The sequence below is a fragment of the Zalophus californianus genome, chromosome 1, assembly GCF_009762305.2.
Source record: "Zalophus californianus isolate mZalCal1 chromosome 1, mZalCal1.pri.v2, whole genome shotgun sequence".
Lineage (NCBI taxonomy): Eukaryota > Metazoa > Chordata > Mammalia > Carnivora > Otariidae > Zalophus > Zalophus californianus.
The window spans coordinates 5,702,278-5,722,585 of record NC_045595.1 but is presented as its reverse complement, the minus strand read 5'-3'; the positions used below and the strand labels follow the sequence as shown (position 1 = coordinate 5,722,585).

General features: G+C 54.5%; 1 protein-coding gene across 1 annotated transcript in view; it reads right to left on the bottom strand.

The window, feature by feature from the left end:
• The window catches only part of FBN3 (fibrillin 3), a 54,239-nt gene that overhangs the window by 14,719 nt on the left and 19,212 nt on the right, over positions 1-20,308 (bottom strand). Inside the window, exons 30-46 of the mRNA XM_035723607.1 lie at positions 19,604-19,729; positions 17,781-17,903; positions 17,466-17,588; positions 16,932-17,057; positions 16,728-16,850; positions 15,833-15,955; positions 15,585-15,746; positions 14,578-14,646; positions 13,508-13,633; positions 8,226-8,351; positions 7,694-7,843; positions 5,386-5,457; positions 3,369-3,494; positions 2,977-3,102; positions 2,517-2,642; positions 2,015-2,131; positions 90-218 (exon numbers count right to left, since the gene is read on the bottom strand). Of these exons, the coding sequence (XP_035579500.1) occupies positions 90-218; positions 2,015-2,131; positions 2,517-2,642; positions 2,977-3,102; positions 3,369-3,494; positions 5,386-5,457; positions 7,694-7,843; positions 8,226-8,351; positions 13,508-13,633; positions 14,578-14,646; positions 15,585-15,746; positions 15,833-15,955; positions 16,728-16,850; positions 16,932-17,057; positions 17,466-17,588; positions 17,781-17,903; positions 19,604-19,729 (2,073 nt within the window). The remainder of the gene's footprint in view (positions 1-89; positions 219-2,014; positions 2,132-2,516; positions 2,643-2,976; positions 3,103-3,368; positions 3,495-5,385; positions 5,458-7,693; positions 7,844-8,225; positions 8,352-13,507; positions 13,634-14,577; positions 14,647-15,584; positions 15,747-15,832; positions 15,956-16,727; positions 16,851-16,931; positions 17,058-17,465; positions 17,589-17,780; positions 17,904-19,603; positions 19,730-20,308) is intronic.

Sequence of the window (20,308 nt, the reverse complement as noted above, 5' to 3'; positions counted from 1 at the left end):
AACCATGATCGCTTGGAAGCACCAACCGCAGGTAAGCTGGGAGCAGGGGGCTGGCAGAGATGGCTTCCCCACCCCCAGGCGGGACTCACCCACACAGTCCTTCCCGTCGGCTGTGAGCTCGAAGCCATCCTGGCAGATGCAGTGGAAGGAGCCAGCTGTGTTAAGGCACTGGCCAAATCGGCACACCTGCCCCACCAGAGTGGTGCACTCATCCACGTCTGCAGAAGGGGTATGGGCAGGAGGGGTCACCCACAGTCTGGGGGCTCTGAGCCTCCCTTGCACTTCCATCCACAACAGAAGTTAAGTTGGGGGTGGTGACTTTATCATGTACTCATGTGCTAGGCTCTGTGTATTAACCTCCCACTCTCCGATGAGGCAGATACCAGTATTGTAGCCCTTAATGCTATGAATTTGCCTCTGGGTAATCCATTAGGTAAACCCCACATATTTTGTTTCCATTTTCACTTAATTCAAAATGTTTTCTGATTTCCCTTACACTTTCTTCCTTGATCTCAGGATTCTTTAGCAGTATGTTGTTTAATTTCCAAATATTTGGGGATTTTTCTGGATGCCTTTCTGTGACTGATTTCTACTTTAATTCCCTTACATTCTGAGAACCTACTTTGTATGACTTCAATTCTTTTAAATTTGTTTCTCTTTCTAAAGATTTAATTTATTTTGAGAGAGAGAGGGAAAACACGAGCTGGGGGGGGCGGGGCAGAGGGAGAGAAGCAGACTCCCTGCTCAGCAGGGAGCCTGACGTGGGCTTGATCTCAAGACTCTCAGGTCACGACCTGAGCCGAAACCAAGAGTCTGACGCTTCATCGACTGAGCCACCAGGCACCCCAATTCTTTTAGGTTTGTTAAGGTTTGTTTTATGGCCCAGAATACGGGCTTTCCTGGTAAATGTCCTTGTGCGCTTGAGAAAGATGTGTGTTCGGGAATGTTCCATAAATGCTGACCAGCTCTAGGGGACTGACAGTGTTGTTCAGGTCTTCCCTAGCCTTACTGATTTTCTCCTTGTCCCCTCTCTTCCTGAGGGAGGAGTGTTGAAGTCTACAACTGTAACTGTGGGCTTATTTCTTTTTCAGTTCTGTCCATTTTTACTTCATAGGTTTTGAAGCTCTATTGTTAGATGCATATGAATTTATGATTGTTGTGTCTTCTCAGAGAATTGCCCCCTGAATATGTGAGGTCTCTCTTCATCTCTGGTAATATTCCTTGTAATCAGTCTATTTGGTCTACGATTAATATAGGTAGGTACTACAATTAATCTCCTTTTTTGCAGAGGAGGAAACTGAGGCCCAGAGAGGTAGAGGACTAGTTTGGGGTCACACAGCGGACTACAATTAATCTCCTTTTTTACAGAGGAGGAAACTGAGGCCCAGAGAGGTAGAGGACTAGTTTGGGGTCACACAGCGGACTACAATTAATCTCCTTTTTTGCAGAGGAGGAAACTGAGGCCCAGAGAGGTAGAGGACTTGTTTGGGGTCACACAGCGGACTACAATTAATCTCCTTTTTTGCAGAGGAGGAAACTGAGGCCCAGAGAGGTAGAGGACTAGTTTGGGGTCACACAGCGGACTACAATTAATCTCCTTTTTTGCAGAGGAGGAAACTGAGGCCCAGAGAGGTAGAGGACTTGTTTGGGGTCACACAGCGGGCAGGTGGCAGCGCTGGGCTCAGATTCACGCTGCCTGACCTTGGAATGCATGCTTTAACCACTGCGCTCAACTGCAAGCATCACCCAGGTCCTCACTGTCCTCCCTGTACCTGCCGCCATCAAGCTGAGCATAAGCTCGAGCAAGAGCCCCCCTCCCGGGACCTGACGATTGAAGAGGTGTGGGAAATTGTGTGCTTGACTCATTTTTTAGAAGGAACACCAACCGCTGAGGGTTGTTTTTCTGAAGGGATCCCTGGGGCCAGAGCCTTTATTTCAGAGGGGGACCCTGAAGCCAAGGACCCACTTTTCGGGGGGGGGCAACGAGGCCTGCCCGCCAGCCCAGGTGGCTCACCCACGCAATCCCCACTGGGTGCTGCCATGAAGCCAGGGAAGCAGAGGCAGTTGTAGGAGCCGACAATGTTCTTACAGTTCCCATTTCCGCACGGCTGCTGGTCACACTCATCGACGTCTGCCAGAGCAAAGCCCCCAAGCCCCATCCGGGTCACCCAGTGCATCGGGCAGCGCAGGGAGGGAGAGGGAGGGCCTGGCCAGACCCAGCCCACCTCCCCTGCACCCAGCCCTGTCCAGGTGGATGGGCAGGGACACTTGGGGGGTGATGGCTGAAAAGTGCCCCTGGAACAATTTATCACTCCCATTTTGCAAACTGAGGCCCAAGGAGTTGAGTAAGTCATTTACCCAAGGTCTTAAGTGCTGGGACTCAAAGCTGGGTCTGTCTGTGGACCAGGTGGATGAAACCACTGTCCTCACCCCAGGGGAGGTGCAGACTTGTGGCCGCCACCCCAGCCTCGCTTGGCAGCCTGGCTCTCCGGGAGGAAGTGGGAAGGGACTCTCACCCACACACAGGGTCTGGTCCGCCGAGGCGCGGAAGCCACGGTGACAAAGGCATGTGTAGCTGTCCTCTGTGTCTACGCAATCACCATGGCTACAGACGTTTGGGATCTCCCGACACTCGTTCCGTCCTGGGGGAGGGCAGGCAGTGTGGCGTCCCCAGAACCCTACCTCCCCCCCCACCCACACACACACGGTGTTTGCTGAGCCCTCATGCACTGTGAGGGGGGAGCCAGGACCTGCCTGGAGGCCCCCCATTCAAGCTACTACCAGCACCATGCTCCCGTTCCGCCCCCCCCACCCCCAACCCCATTAACAGGTACTCAGTATTCCTGCCACCCCATGCATGGCACAGCCCGGACAGAGCCATGCCCGACTCAAGTCACAGGGGACAGAGCCTAGCTTTGTCCCATACCCCACACCCTCGGCCCCCACCCTGCGCCCGGCTGGTGTCCCCCCGCTCACCCACGCAGGCCCCGCCGGGCGACAGCCTGTACCCTCGGGCACATGTGCAGCGGTAACTGCCGGGGACATTGACGCAGTCGGCATTCTGCTGGCAGGGGCTCTCTCCACTGGCACACTCGTTCGTGTCTGCGGAACATAGCCGACGGGCGGGAGTGCAGGAGGCCTCCCTGCCAGAGTCCAGCCCCACACCCTGCCCCAGGCTTCCGAGCGGGGAACCTCTCCGGGAGTAGCCGGAACCCGAGGGGCAGCAGTGATGTGGGCTGGAGGCCCCTGGACAGGCATTAGCCCCATTGTACAGAAAGGGAACCTGAGGCTTAAATGACACGCCCAGAGCACACAGGGTGGGGGAGCAGCCTCCCACCCAGGGCTGGGGGAGGCCGGGCAGGTGGCACCTTCGCAAACCAGCAGCACGCTGTTGTAGCGGAAGCCCGTGGGGCACTCGCACCGGAAGCTCCCGATCTGGTTGATGCAGATGCCACTGGCGCAGATGGCAGGGATCTCCCCACACTCGTCGATGTCTGGGGAGGGCGTCAGCCGTCAGGGCCAGCCCAGCCCCAGGCAGCAGCCGGGGGCCCTGAGCCAAGGGGCCCCGCGGTCTGGCCACAGGGGAGCAACTCTGCGGTGGCCAGAATCTTTCTGACACCAGAGAGAGATCGGGATGTGGGACCAAGAGCTGGGGGAGCATCTCTCGACGGAAAACCCATTGGCTGCGGCCCAGCGAGGCCGCCTCTGCCTCCCAGGGTCACAACACGGACCAGCTGCTTGGTGAGGGAAGCCAGATGCGAGAAGACAGAGTGTACAATCCCAGTGACATGAAACGCCCAGAAGAGCGAATCCCCAGGAACAAAGAGGAGAACCGCGCTCGCCAGGGGCTGGGGGAGGACAGAACGGGGAGTGACCGCTCACGGGGACCGGGTTTCTTTTTGCGGGACGAAGATGTTCTAACTTAGATCGTGGTGCTGGCTGCACCGCTCCGTGAAGACATGGGGAACCACGGAATTGTACTTGAGCTGGGCCAAGTGTGTGGTGTGTGAGTTAGATCCCAGGGAAGCTGTTATGTATACAGTTGTCGCTTAAACAGCACAGGTTCAAACTGCAAGGGGCCCCTGAGGCATGAGTGTTTATTTTTTTATAGAAATACAGTACTTTCCTTATGATTGTCTTAATAATGTTTTCTTGACTCCAGCTTTCTTTAAGAATGCAATATATTATACATGTAATGTACAAAATTGGTGTTAATCTACTGTTTACACCATCAGTAAGGCTTCTGGTCGCCAGTAGACTATTAGTTAAGTTTGGGGGGAGCCAAGAGTTATATGCGGAATTTTGACTGCACGGGGTTTGGCGCCCCTAACCCTCATGCTGCTCAAGGGTCAACTGTATAGAAAGGGAACCCAGTGCCCATCCAGGGGGGACGGGCTCGTGACACGGGACGGGTCCACCCGTGGAACGCCACAAAGCCGGTCAAGAGGAATGGCACTGCATGCGGGTAACCTGCCCAGGGCTCCACAACTCGTGGCTGGCTGAAAAAAAGGTGAGTTGCCGACCACTATGTAGGGAATTCTAGAATTATAAAATCTCCAACTCCCCAGAAAACATTGTCATACATTTTCAGTGGGGACCTCTATGTATATTCAAATGCATGAAGAAGGATCTAGAAATCCCCGGGGCATGCGGCATGGGAATCGTGGGAGTGTGAAGGGGCCTTTGGTTTGACACGGTCACCGCGTCTGCCACGTTCTGATTGTTTCAGATAAGGAGGAGAGCTGGAAATGGGGTCATCAATTCAATGCCACGCAGCTGAAATGTGGCATGCAGGGGTTAGGTTGTAACAGAACCTTGTGTAGCTTAGAACGGAAGTGTTCTGACCCCTGCTGCATCCTGGATGAACCTCGGAATCATCATGCTCAGCGAGAGGAGCCAGACCCAGAAGGACACATCCCGCAGGACCCCAGTCCCAGGAGGTCCCCAGAGGAGTCCCGTCCACACAGACAGAGAGGAGACGGTGGGAGCCGGGGCTGGGGCAAGGGGGTGGGGAGTCCGTGCTTCGTGGGGACAGAGTCTCCGTGTGGGGAGATGGAAAGTTCTGGAGATGGAGGGTGGGGGTGGCTGCAGGACGGTGTGAGTGTGCTTCACGCCGCTGAGCTGTGCGCTTCACAATGGCTAAGATGGCAAATTTCATGTTATGTGTATTTTATCAGAATTTTAAAAAATGAATAACAACTTCACACAAATACTCTCACTTTTTTTTTTTTTTAGATGGAGGGCAGTGTTTGGTGACAGGACTCCTGGCCTGGTCTGGGGAGTTAGAAGCGCAGGAGTTTGGGGTGGAGATGCATGGAAGGGAGAGGTCAGGGGTCTGGGGACAGAGGGACCTGGGGCTACAGGCAGGGGGACATGGTCACTCACCGAGGGGCTTCCCTGTGTGGATGTCAATGACGAAGCCAGGGGCCTGGTGTCCGCACAGGATCTGGAAGTCCACTGGGCAAAGGAGAACAGGGCAGAGGGTGCTGGGGCTGCAGGCTCCTGGGGAGGACACCTCCTCCTCTTCTTGACCCCCCACCCACCGCCTCCTCCAACCCTTGCAGCGCAGCCCACATCTGGCCTCCCGATAACTAGCCCCTCTCCCCCCTACGCCCCCACCCCCGCTTTGAGCAGCAGGGGAAGGGCAACAGGCAACCATCCACCTGTGCAGCATGATCTTCCAACACAGAGACGCAGAGACGCGACCTGGCTCATCTCTTCGCCGCAGGAGTGCCGCCACCCGCGCCCCACTGCCCTCCCCAGAATAGGTAGACTCTTCAGTTTGGACCTCAAGACTTTCACCCCCTGGCCCTACGTCTCCAGCAGTAACTCCTGCCCTCCCATCACCCTGATGTCATTACACGTCCGGAGATGCCCTGCTCTGCCGTGCCACCACAACTTCGCACATGCTGGTCCCTTCGCTGTTCCCTAGCAAAGCCCACTTCAGCCTCGAGGACTTGGGGCCGCCCACAGGGAAGGCTCCCTGGGGCTCCCCGCTGACCCACCACACTGGCACCAGACACCGCCCTTGGGCTCCACCCCCGCCCCCACCGGGGCAGGGCAGTACCCCCTTGCCACCTTTCCCCAGGGGCCTGCCCTGGCCCTCACTCGCTCTTCTGTCTGCATTGTGATGAGAATGGACCCTTGGCTGGCGTGGACTCCTGCCTCATCAGAGTCTACCTGCACCTCAGTTTCAGGTGCACGAGATCCGGGCAGGTACCTAAGTCCTAGCATCTGACCTGGGGGATGACATTTGATCTGTCTTGACACTCTCCTGGCCAGAGTTGGCGGTCTGCAGCTTCCTCCCAGCCTGCACAAGCTTGGGCCTGCCCAATCTTGTTTCCTAGAACCTGGAACCCTAGAAACAGCACCTGTCCCCCGGAAGTGCCCAGTAACCACCCCCTCTCCATCGCCTTGCACTGGATGGATGGACGGTTACCGCCCCCCAAGGTCGTGTCCACCCACAACCTCCGAGTGTGACCGTTTGGGGAAAGAGGGTCTTTGCAGGTTGAATCAAGATAAGACGAGGTCATCCTGGATGAGGGTGGGCCCTGAATGCAATGCCTGGTGTCCTTATAAGAAAAAGAAGGGACACACAGAGCCTCGGGGATAAGATGCCACGTGAAGATGAAGGCAGAGATCAGGGCCAGACACAAAGGATGCCCAGAGCCACCAGAAGCTGGAAGAAGCAAAGACGGATTCTAACCTAGGGCCTCTGGAGGGGGGCATGGCCCCCTCTAACACCTGACTTCTGACTTCTAGTCTTCAGAACTGGGAGAAAACTAATTTCTGGGTTTTTTAAGCCACCGAGTTTGTGGTCATTTGTTACTGCAGCCCTAGGAAGCAAATTGTCTTAGCCAGCTCGGGCTGCTATACCAAAACACCACAGACTGGGGGGCCGAAGCAACAGACATGTATTCCTCACAGTTCCAGAGGCTGGGAGCCCAAGACCGAGGCGTTGGCAGATTCGGTGTCTGGTGAGAGCCACCTCCCGGTTCACAGACGGCTGTTTTCCCGCTCTGTCCTCACGTGGTGGAGATCATCTCCCTCAGGTGTCTGCTCATCCCATTCAGGGGGGCTCCCCCCGCAGGACCTAATCCCCTCCCCCAGGCCTCACCTCCTAACCCTGCCACACTGGAGATCAAGGCTTTAACATATGAATTTGGGGGGACACATTCAGCCCCCAGCACTAATACTGTAACCCCCTCGTTGCCCACTTTCACTCACTGCCCTACGCTTTCAGCGCTTTCTGATACCTGGGCTGGCTGCTAGATCATTCCATTAGCTCTCATTCTAGCTGCTAGCACGGTCTGGGGCTCAGTGCTGCCTCCAGGCCTATGCTCATGCTGTTCCCTGCCCGGAACGCCCTTCTTCATCCCAACCAACATTTTAGCAGTCTTCCCGAGAGCTTCCCCGAGTGTGCCCCTTCCCTGGCTCAAGGATCTTCACCACAAATATAGGCTTCACTGACCCTTTCTGAATTCCCCAAATCTGCCAAATGGAAGAAAGGATGCTTTGCCCACCTTAAGAGTGATGATTTCCGTACCTCAACTAGGACATAACTTCAACTCCTCAGCCCTCATTGGAACAATGTAGGATGAGAGCTAATCTGGGTGCCCTAAGCAAGGCGTGCCTCCTTAAATATTGCACTAGGAAGGGCCAACCTGGAAAGAAGGTGGGGGAGGGCACTCACAGCTGGCAGGGGTGGGGCAGGCCTCACAGGGTCTGTTCCAGGCCTGGCCGATGTTGTACGAGCAGCAGCACATCTTCCGGGTCACATTAAAGGCCAGCTCATTTCCACATGTGCCATTATAGTGCCGGAAGCAGATGCTCTTCCTCGTGTCTGCAGTTGGGTTAGGAAGAGGGGTGCGGATAAAAGATAACGGAGCCAGAGGAAGAGAGAGCCAGACGCATGGGAACTCATTCATGGATCCATTTGAAAATGACTGGCTTGATGTCTCTCCCCCAAGACACACGGGGTGCCATTTAATTCTAGTTTTTGTTGGACAGTGTGCAACCTGAACAACCATACATGACGGCCCTGGGCCCCCAAGTCCCACATCTTGTTCTCTGCTGCTGACCAGCAACTCATACACTCCCCCCCCTCCCTCTACTCCCCTAAACACACCTTGCCACACTCTTCCAAAGCATGGAGACTCTGAGAAGTCCCTCCCACACCCGAGTGCTTTTCCCACAACCGTCTCCCCAGTCATCACACTTTGTACCCATGCAGTTGTTGCCACCGTTGACTTGCAGGTACTCCACGGGGCAGACACAGGTGTAGTTCCCCAGGGTGTTGTAGCAGGTACCAGGGCCACAGATGCCCGAGTGTGCAGAGCATTCGTCGATGTCTGCAGGGGAGGGAGGGGCAGCTTCCAGGAGTTGTCTGGGTAACTCCCCACCCAGGATCTGGATCTGGTGGAGCCACTTCATTATGGACTTGAGCTTGGTTTCAAAATTAGCTTAAAAGGTGCAGGCATCTTAGTGACATGGAAAGATCTAACATGGCATTAAGTGGGGGGTGGGGTGGAAGTTTACTATGATCTCACCTCTATTAAGCTATTAAGAAAAAAATATGACCTGAGCCCCATGAGCCAATTACATTATCACCAAGAGTGGGACAGCCGTGGGCTACCTAATGTGAGGTGACAGGAAGCAGGTGCCCCACGCATCAAGTATTTTTGGAAAAAAAGGAGACTCTCGGTCTAATCAGTTTTCTAGTCCAGGAGCAACAAACTTTTTCTATAAAGGTCAGATAGTATACTTTTTTGTTTTGCAAGCCAAACAGTGGTCTCTGACACCTATTCACTCTGCTCCTGTGGTGTGAGAGAAGCCACAGACAATAGGTAAAGAAATCAGCACGGCACGCCGGGGTGGCTCAATCGGTTAAGCGTCTGTCTTTGGCTCAGGTCCTGATCCAGGGTCCTGGGATCGAGCCCTGCATCGGGCTCTCTGCTCACCGGGGAGCCTGCTTCTCCCTCTCCCTCCGCTCCGCCCCCCGCCCCCCAGTGCACTCTCTCAAATAAAGAAATAAAATCTTAAAAAAAGAAAGAAAGAAAGAAATCAGCATGCCTGTGCTCCGATAACACTTGATTTATGGAACCTGAAATGTGAATTTCATGTCTTTTTCACATATGGCAAAATACTCTTCTTCTTTTGATTTTCTTCAACCATTTAAAAAATGTAAAGAGCATTCGTAGCTAGTGGGCCATGCAAAAGCGGGCAGCAGAATATTAGAAAGGAATCCACAAAACAAAAACATCAGAGCTAATTAATGAGGTCAATATAATTGCAGAATATAAGACCAACCCAAAAATATATCAGTTGTACTCCTGTATCCTGTCAGTGAGCAAGCAAAAAGGAAACTTTAAAAAACTCTGCTTATAATAGCGTCCAAAAAATTAAATGCTTAGGAATAAGTTTAACCAAAGGGGTGCAAGAGTTGAATACTGCAAACTACAAAGCATCACCGCAAAAAAATTAAAGACCTACAGCAATGGAAAGACCCTCTGTGTACATGGGTCAGAAGATTTAACACTGGGGCGCCTGGGTGGCTCAGTTGGTTAAGCGACTGCCTTCGGGTCAGGTCATGATCCTGGAGTCCCGGGATCGAGTCCCACATCGGACTCCCTGCTCAGCAGGGAGTCTGCTTCTCCCTCTGACCCTCTTCCCTCTCGTGCTCTCTATCTCTCATTCTCTCTCTCTCTCAAATAAATAAATAAAATCTTTAAAAAAAAAAAAGAAGATGTAACACTGTTAGAATGGCAGTAGTCGCCAAAGCAATTTCCAGTTTCAATACAATCCCCGTCAAAATCCCAATGACTTCATTTTGCTGAAATGGAAAAGCTGATCCTAAATTCATATGGAATTGCAGGGGACCCCGCCTACCTAAAGCCACCTTGGAAAAGGAAAAACAAAGTTGGAGGGCTCACCCTCCCCAATTTTGAAACTTGCGATGCTCCAGTAATCAGGACAGTGGGGTTCTAGCAGAAGGCTAGACATATAAATCAATGGAATCGAATTGAGAGTCCAGAAAGAAACTGTATGTCACAAGATTTTCAACAGGGGAGCCAAGATCATTCAATGGGGGAAAGAGCTCTTCAACAAGTGATGTGGGGACAATTGGATATCCACATGCCAAAGAATAAAGTTGGATCCCTCCCTGACAACATATAAAAAAGTTAGCTCACAACAAGGAGGAAACCTAAATGTAAGAGCTAACATGATAAAACTCTTAGAAAAGACGTTGCCTGTATTTGGCAATGGATTCTAGATGACACCAAAGGCATAGTTACGGAAGGAAAAAAAAAAAACAGATAAATTGGGCTTCATCAGAATTAAAGCCTGTTGTGCATCCAAGGAGACCATCAAGAAAGTGGAAACACAACCACAACCACAACTACAAAATGGGAGAAACTATTTGCAAATCATAGGCCTGATAAGGGTCTTTGATCCAGAATATATAAAGAGCTCTCACAACTCAACAACAAAAAGACAAACAACCCCATTTAAAAATGGGCAGAAGATATGAACAGACACTACTCCAGAGATATATGAATGACTAACAAGCACATGAAAAGATGCTCATTAGTCATTAGTCATCAGGGAAATGCAGATCAAAACCACAATGAGATGCCACCTCACACCCACTAGACAGTAGAACTTTGAGCAACGGAAAATACCAGTGTTGATGAGGATGTGGAGAAACTGGGGCCCTTGCACATTGTGGGTGAGCACGCAAAACAGAAAACAGTTCGGCAGTTCCTCACACAAAACAGAATAGTCCATAGATTCACCATACAACCCAGCGATTCCAGGAGTGAGACCTACCATTCGACAAGAACCGGCTACAGCTACAGAACTTGCCCAGTGCAAAATGAAGACTGGGCCTTCCTTGTTTCAAGATGGCAACAGCAAAGCATTAAGCCAAGGGTGGGCCCTTTGGAGAGCAGGGTCCTGTGCTACTGCACAAGTCCCATCCCTTGAGTCTGACTGCTGGCAAGGGCTGAAAGGACTGCAGCCCTCAAGCACACTGCTGGTCCTGCAAGGCTGCACATCCAAGGTCAACATTCAGGTTCAAGTCTGCCGGCCCTGTGACCTTTATTTGTTGATGGGACCTTTTTATTAAAGATTTTATTCCTTTATTTGAGAGAGAGAGAGCATGAGTAGGGGGGAGGGGCAGAGGAAAAGGGAGAGGGAGAAGCAGACTCCCCGCTGAGAGCTCAGTGTGGAGCTCGATCCCAGGACCCTGAGATCACAGTCAGAGCCGAAGGCAGATGCTTAACTGACTGAGCCACCCAGGCGCCCCAAGAAGGCCTTTCTCTTTCTCCCTTGATATCCTAAGGGATGGGGAGGTAGAGAGGAATGAAGTATATTTCAAGTATTTGGGTTCTGACTCTCGAAGGTATGACAGCTTCCACCTCCATGTACAATGGCAATCGGTGTCTTGATCTTAGATCTCTCCCTTCCTTCCCCATTTCCTTGAGTTTCTAAACAGCACTGCTCTGAGAAAAAGGTACACATCCTGTCCTTGGATGCTGATGTCAGCATCTGGCTGCATGTAGGTGTTCAACTAATATTGTTGAAAGGGGGAGAAAGAATGAATTGGTGGATGGATGGATGGATGGATGGATGACTAGGTGGACGGATGGATAGATAGAGGGATGGATGGATGGAAGGATACACAGAGGGAAGTATGGATGAATAGGTAGATGGATGGATGGATGGATGGATGAATGGATGGAAGGATGGATGGATGGATGGATGGATGGATGGATGGATGGATGGATGGAAGGATGGATGGATGGAAGGATGGATGGATGGAAGGATGGATGGATGGATGGATGGAAGGATGGATGGATGAATGGATGGATGGATGGATGGATGGATGGAAGGATGGATGGATGGAAGGATGGATGGATGGAAGGATGGATGGATGGATGGATGGAAGGATGGATGGATGAATGGATGGATGGATGAATGGATGGATGGATGGATAGAGGGAGGGAGGGAGGGAGGGATGGATGGGTGGGTGGGTGGATGGATGGAAGGATGGATGGAAGGATGGATGGATGGAAGGATGGATGGATGGATGGATGGATGGAAGGATGGATGAATGGATGGATGGGTGGATGGATGGATGAATGGATGGATGGATGAATGGATGGATGGATGGAAGGATGGATGGATGGATGGATGGATGGATGGATGGATGGATGGATGGATGGGTGGATGGATGGATGGATGGATGGATGGATGGATGGATGGATGGATAGAGGGAGGGAGGGAGGGAGGGAGGGATGGGTGGGTGGGTGGATGGATGGATGGATGGATGGATGGATGGATGGATGGATGGAAGGATGGATGGATGGATGGATGGATGGATGGATGGATGGATGGATGAATGGATGGATGGATGGATGGATGGATGGATGGATGAATGGATGGATGGATAGATGGATGGATGGATAGAGGGAGGGAGGGAGGGAGGGATGGATGGGTGGATGGGTGGATGGATGGATGGATGGATGGATACACAGAGGGAAGTATGGACGAATAGGTAGATGGGTGGATGGACGGATGGATGGATGGGTGGATGGATGGATGACTAGGTGGACGGATGGATAGATAGAGGGATGGATGGATGGATGGATGGACTCACAGACTTGGATACTGCATTGGAAGAGCTCAGACTCAAGGACCAGAATAGCTGGGTTTGGGGCGCCTGGGTGGCTCAGTCGTTAAGCGTCTGCCTTTGGCTCAGGTCATGGTCCCGGGGTCCTGGGATCGAGCCCCGCACTGGGCTCCCGGCTCCACGGGAAGCCTGCTTCTCCCTCTCCCGCTCCCCCTGCTTGTGTTCCCTCTCTCGCTGTGTCTCTCTCTGTCAAATAAATAAAAATAAAAATAAAATCTTAAAGAATGGCTGGGTTTCCCTCACTTACTAGCTGGTGCCTCTGGACAAGTCACTTAATCTCCCTGAGCCTTAGTTTCTGCATCTGAAAAATGCGATCATAAAAGGAACATTCCCCCCATGGGGCTGTTGGGCTGAATGAACAGACGACAACGGAAGATGCTCGGTGCGGTGGTGACACACAGTCTCAGACTCCGGGTACCTGCTGGCCATTGCTACGATGCACAAAGGAGAGCAGGAAGGAGGCAGGCGAAGTGCTGCTTGAAGGAGCAGTGTAGCTACTCCCTCTGTATCTGCCCCTCCCCAGTCCCAGTGCTGGGCCTGGCTCAGCTTTTGTCCCAAGGAGGGAGGGCGCAGGAGCTATAGCAAAGCCAGGCCACTTCTGCAAGCGTCGGAAGTCAGAGGGAGGCAGCAGAGCAGAGGGCAGCCAGAGGGGTTCCAAGGAAGCCTTCCCCGCCTCCCGATGCCCACCCCCCCACCCCCACTGGCCGCGAGGAAGGTGAGCTGGCCCCTGGGGGCATTTCAGGCCCCAGCCCCTGAGGAGGGAGGTGCCATTAGGGAGGAAGGCGGGGTGGGGTGGGGAGGGCGCATACTCACCCTCACAAGTGCGGGTGTCCCCCTTGAGGTGGTAGCCAGGGGGGCATGTGCACTGGAAGCTGCCAAACGTGTTGCCACAGTCGCCCCCCTGACACAGCCCAGGCAGCTCCCGGCACTCATCAATGTCTGTCAGGAAGCGAGGAAGCCGTGCTTGGAACTAAGCCTAAGCAGAGGCCTCGGGGGACACCGACACCCTACCTGGGCTTTCCAGGGCCCCACAGGAGGGCCAAGCTGCTTCTTCGAGAATACCTGAGAGCTGCCGGCTATCTGGAGCGTTCAGGCCAGGGCCCTACCTTGGAGGCTGCACCTAGACTCTTTTGGGCCAGTGTCACCCTGAATTCATCCCCTTTCTCTTCATTTCCTAGTCCATCCCCCCTCCCCCCGTCCATCCAAACCATCCACCTATCCGTCTACCCAGCCATCGCATAGCTCGCCCTGGATGGAACTCTCCAATCTCATCATCCCCTGTACATAAAAGGATGGCTGGAGGAGGGGCATCTGGCTGGCTCAGCTGGTAGAGCACTGACTCTTGATCTCGGGGACATGAGTTCAAGCCCCACTTTGGGCACAGAGATTACTTAAAAAAAGTGAATAGATATATGGATGGATGGATGGGTCACTGGATAGGGGACTAGGTGGACGGATGGGTGAATTATAAAATAGTGGATGAATAAACCAGTGGGTCAATGACAAGATGAATGAGTGGATGGATGGACGGACGGATGGATGGATGGATGGACAGACGACTGGATGGGGGGATGGGGGTTATGTGTGTGTGGATGGATGGAGGGAAGGAAGGATGGGTGAGTGGCTGGGTGGTTGGATAGAGAGGTGGGTGGGGGATGAATAGATGGATGGGTGGAAAGATGGATCAATAAACCAACAGGTGGAAGAAAAGGTAAATGAAAGAAAAAAACAAAAAATTCACCACACACTAAGAACAGTTTAGTCTCACAGCCTGACCTCAGGGCAGGAGGATGTGGGGCCCCGACAACTGCACTTTGGTGAAGCGGGGGTGAGAGAAAGGTCAGTCAGTGGGTACGTGGCTGGATGGTCTGCCAGGAACTCACCTTCCAGGATGACAGTGATGGGGTTGGGCCGGAAGCCCTCGCCCCCAGGGCACAAGGTTCTGTACTCAGCTGCAAGGGAAACAGGGTCTTCTGAGGGGATGTGGGGAGAGGCATTTAGGCAAGGGAAGGAGGGGAGGCAGGGGAGCTGAGGTCCCCTACAAAGGGCTCCAGGATGGGCCCTGCATCCCTCTACTATACCAACTATAGCCCCTATATCTCAGCCTCTTGGAGCCAAGAGATCTTGGCCAATCTGGGAGGAGGGGGCAGTGTGCGTGCACAAGTGTGCGTGTGCATATGTGTGTAAACACGTGTTCACATTCAACACGTGAACAGATGGACTGTGTGCTAATAGCTGGGAGTGGAGAGGGGCAATTTCTTCTGACCTAAAACCAGACCAATGTGACTGCAAATTTCCCCCATTGAAAGAAAGACCCTGGACATCACAGACACACACACACACCGGAATATATAGGCAGGTGTGTGAACCTCAGGCCTTTGCACATGCTATTCCCACTGCATCACACACCCTTCCCCCTGCTCTACCTGGAAAACTCCTGCTCATCCTTCCAAACCTCATTTAAGCCCCTTGTCCCGGGAAGGCTTCCCTTACCCTCTTCCTCTCCACTGCCATCACTGAGCCTCAAACAAACCCTTAGAATCGCTCTACTCCCACAGCCCAGGGACCACTGGTTTATGGGCACGGGGCAGTGTGTAGGGCTGTGGTTCATCCTTCTCTGGGTCCCCAGCCCCTTGCACAGGGCACAGAGGAACTCTCAACGTTTGCTGCCTGACTGAGGAAGCAAGTGAATAGAAACACACAGAGAATTTGCAGACGGGACAGCAGAAAGAGACCTCGAGAGAGCCATAGCTGATGAACTGCCAAGAATGTGCCGTGTGACCCAGGGCAGCTCCTATCCCTCTCTGGTTCTCAGGGTCCCTCCCATAGCAAAGACGACCCCGTGAGCCCTGGGGCGTGCTCGCCTGTGTCTCCCCACCGCGAGACTCACTGGTGTTGGCCATCGGGCACGGTTCACAGGGGTTGCCCCAGGCCCGTCCCAGAGAGCAACAGCAGGATGCGCGGGTGACGCCAACCCCGATCTCCGCAGTGCAGGAAATGCCACCGTCCCCTCGGTCATGCGTGTCCAGGAAGCAGTTCCCAACCCGGGTGTCTGAACAGGTGGAAAAGGGCGGTTAGCAAGTGGTAGGCCCAGCTCACCTGCCACGGGCGCCCCAGCGGGAGTTGAGGCTTACTCACCCACACAGCCCACCCCGCTGGGGTTCAGCTCAAAGTCCTGGGGGCAGCTGCAGAGGTAGCTTCCGGGGGTGTTGATACACAGGCCGTTGATGCAGTTCACGGGGTCTGCGCACTCGTTGACATCTGTGGGGTTTGGGGGGGGTGCCATCAGCAGGGAGCCCTCCCTTGACCCCCTTCCCTCCCACCTTCCTCCCGGGAAGCTGAAACCCTCAATGTCGGATGTGGGGCTGTGGGGCGAGGCCATGTCCTCCCCTGGGAAGAAAGCCCGAGGGGACAGCAGCCTTTAGGGGCTGCCCTGCCCAGTCCAACCCCATCTCCTCCCAGCTCTGTTCCACTTGGCACAGAGGTTTGCCCTTTGAAAGTTCCCTGTGTCTTGGCTTCCACAGAGCTGTCGTACAAAGCCGACACTTAGAACATGCTTTCAAACCAGGGGTTGGTAGACTCTTATCTGTGGGCCAAATCCGGCCCCCTGCCTGTTTGTGTGAACAAAGTTTATTGGCACACACCCACGCCCACTCATTTACATACTGCCTGTGTCTGCTTCCAGGCTACAAGGCACCTGAGCAGCTGTGACAGAGACTGCATGGCTGGAAAGCCATACATTTCCTATTTGGTCCCTTACTGGAAGAGTTTGCTGACCCCCATTTTAAGCACATAAAGAGGAGACCATTTTGATGACTGTAGTGGAGGGAGCACACCTTTGTTCGTTCACTGCATTTATTCAGGCGATGATAGATGACAGGTTGATGGGAACAGGGATCAGTGGGGGCGCTGCTAGAGATGGGGGGTCAGACAAGCCCCCCCCCCCAGAACAGGACATTGGAGAAGACGTCTGAGAGCAGGGAGCCGGTGAGCCCGGGGCCCTCCCACACCCACAGCCTGGCTGACCCCCCACCTGTGCAGTTGCCCCCACTGCGGTCCAGCTCGTAGCCCCCACTGCAGACACAGCGGAACATTCCGGGCAGGTTCTCGCAGCTCCCGAACACGCAGAGGTTCCCGAGGACACACTCATCCACATCTGTGGGGACCCCAGGTCAGCCCGCCTCGCCCGGCAGCCTGCTCCTGCTGCATCCCCCAGCCCGGCAGCCCCAGGCCTCACCCCGGCAGGCGCGGTGGTCCTCCGTGGGGCCGAAGCCCATCTCACACTCACAGCGGTACCCGCCGGGGGCATTGAGGCACTGCCCGTTCTCGCAGAGCTCCGCGTCCTCGGCACATTCGTCCCTGTCTGCGGGACCCCGAGAGGCAGAGGGCTGGGGGCCGGTTGGCCAGAACCCATGCAGGGTGGGCAGGTGGCCCCAATCAAACCCTTCGTGGTCACCCAGGGTTCCAGGGACTCAGGGAGACAGGGCACCTGATGACCCGGGCCCCGGGTGGAGGGTCCCGGGAAATAAGCCAGTGTTCCCGCTCCCCACATCCCGAAGGCTCCGTGCATCCAGAGTCCAGGGCAGAAGACCACCCCCAGTGACGCTGGGCCTGGCCTGAGGCCCCGCGGGCTGAAGGCGCATCCTCTCCAGCACCCCAGCGTGTGGTGTGGGTGGTGGATTGGGGTGAGTCGGGAAGCCCACTGACCACTGTGCCCCCCTGGGAATCCAGCCCCCATGGCTGTCCCTCTCGGGCCCCTCCCCGCCCTCACCTTCACAGGAGAAGCCGTCCCCGGTGAAGCCGAGGCGGCAGACGCAGCGGTAGGAGCCGGGAGCGTTCAAACAGTCAGCTCTCGGGCTGCACCGATGCTCTGGGAAGGCACACTCATCCAGGTCTGCACGACACGGAGCCCGGAGCCCCCCCCAAGTGTGTGCATTGGGGGGCTGCAGGGAGGCAGACCCTCCGATCTCAGCCCTGACCGGCCCCCACAGACAACCCTGGGCCCGGCAACCCCTGCCCAGTCCCCCACCTGCCCCCGACCTACCTCCACTGCTCTGCCCAGACCACCTGCCCCCGGGGCACTCACCGTGACATGCGAAGCCATCCCCCACCCAGCCTGGCTGGCACCTGCAGCTGAAACTCCCAGGGACGTTGAGGCAGGAAGCGTGACTGTCACATCTGTGTCCCCCAAGCTCACACTCGTCCACATCTGCGAGGAGAGGAACCGGGTCGCAGGAGGGTCAGGACCGGGAGATAGGGAAGGAGGACACAGCACCCCGCCAAGGCCCGGGCCTAGTAGAGGTAGGGCCTCGGGTGCAGAGCGGGGAGACAGTCCAGCAGCAGGGAAGAAGCAAGGACCCTCCTGGAGGAGGGCTGGCCCAGAAAGCCCCCCTCCCCACTCCAGTAGCTTCCACCTTCACCCAGAGCCCAGGAGAAAAACCCCAAAACCCAAAAGGCATGACTCCCAGCAGCCCTCTGCATTGGTCTGAAATAGCAGCTGGAGAGACTTAGGGTAGACCTTAAGAGTAACCGTCCTAACACAGATGTCCTTGCTCTAAAGCAGGATTTCTTCTAAACCAGAGTTTCCGATCCTCAGCCAAGTCTGAAGTCGGCTTCACCCGTATCATCTCTGCAACCTCGGCAACGTTCATCCACCACCTAGGTGAGCTACTGGTTACTGAACATTTCTTTACGCTCCTTGCACTGTTACTGTTGCAATGTATTTTATTTTATTTTATTTTTTAAATATTTTTATTTATTTATTCATGAGAGACAGAGGGAGATAGAGAGAGAGAGAGAGAGAGAAGCAGAGGGAGAAGCAGGCTCCCAAGGAGCAGGGAGCCCGATGCGGGACTCGATCCCAGGACCCTGGGATCATGACCTGAGCCGAAGGCAGACGCTTAACCATCTGAGCCACCCAGGCGCCCAATGTATTTTAAAAGCTTGGGTGGCTCAGTCAGTTGGGCATCTGCCTTCGGCTCGGGTCATGGTCCCGGGGTCCTGGGATCGAGTCCCACATCGGGCTCCCTGCTCAGTGGGGAGTCTGCTTCTCCCTCTCCCTCTGCCCACCCCCTCCTCGTGTTCTTTCTCTCTCTCAAATAAATGAAAATCTTTAAAAAAAATAAATAAAAGCTAATTTTACATCAACAACAGTCTCTAAAGTCATGGGCTTGATGCTGCTTTGTGACGTGGGATTCTAACACACATTCAAATAACTGCATAACTGTATTTTTGTGTCCTCCAAAAACGTATGTTCAAATCCTAATTCCTGGAACCTGTGAACCGGACCTTACTGGGAAATGTAACCAAGTTAGGATGGGGTCATCCTGGACTGGGGTAGCCTTAATCCAATGACTGACATCCTTATAAGAGGGAAACGTGGACCCAGGCAGACAGAACCCACATGAAGACAGACAGAGAGAGTGGAGTGACACATTTATGAGCCAAGAAACATCGAGGACTGGCGGCCACCACCAGAAGGCTGCAGAGGCACGGGACCGATCCCCCCCCTCGGAGCCCCCAGGAAGGAGCCAAGTCTGCCCACACGCTGACTGCAGATTTCTGGCCTCCAGAACCGTTCTTGAGAGAGAATACGCTTCTGTGTGTGTGAGCTACCAGGCTGGGAGGAATTTGTTACGGCAGCCCTAGGCACCTAAACCGCTGACTACGGAACTGCTGAAATGTTTGCCTCCGTATCACTTAAAGTCATCAGGTTGGCTTCTTTGGGGACACTGCCGAGAATACCTGGGGCTACAGAGCTGTGTGCCAAGGAGCCCCGGGGGTGCCTGGCCGGGTCTGGTTCCCGCTTTAACACAAGACTCCACCCACGGGAATCTGGAAGAATGAGGTCTGGCTGTGCTCAGCCCCGAGGGGTGGGGCAGACCACAGGACCCCTGACCGCCAGCTCACCGGAACAGCCCGCGGCCCCCTTCCTGATGACGTAACCCGGGCGGCAGTGGCAGACAAAGGAACCTTTTGTGTTCTCGCAGTGCCCATGGAGGCAAATGTAGGGGCTCAGGTCACACTCGTTCACGTCTGTGGGATGATGAGAGAGGAAGCAGGTGAGGGTGGAGGGGGTGCGTGAGTGTGGCTGAGTGCCCTGCCATGTGAGCCCCGCCCCCATGCTGAGGCTCTGCTGGCCCATCTCCAGGACCGGGGAGCTCCTTCCGGTTCCACCACTGGGCAACCAGGAGTGTCCTGTCAACATGTGACAGAGCGTGTTCCATGGTACGTATCGGGCATGTGTTCCCAAAAGGACTTTGTGGCTGAATACATTTAGAGCACCCAGAGCTAAGTGAAGCTGGTCAGGTTTTTCTCCTACAGGCCCTGTCCGAGACTTTACGCCAACGTGGATCTGCAGGAAGGGCATGGAGCAGTAAAAGAATTCCGTTTGATTCGATCCGAGGTGCTGCAGTACTCCCTAAGGCTCCCTGCGATCGGGAACCCTAAGCTGCACCGGGCGGGACTTGTCTTCTTTGGGGCGGGGGGGAGTTACACTTCTCCTTGCTGCAACTTCCCCACTCTGGCCCCAGCCCTGCCCCGAGGGGGCAGACACCTGCTCCCCAGGCCACGGGACGCCCCACAGCCAGGACGGGACGGTGACCATGGCCTCAG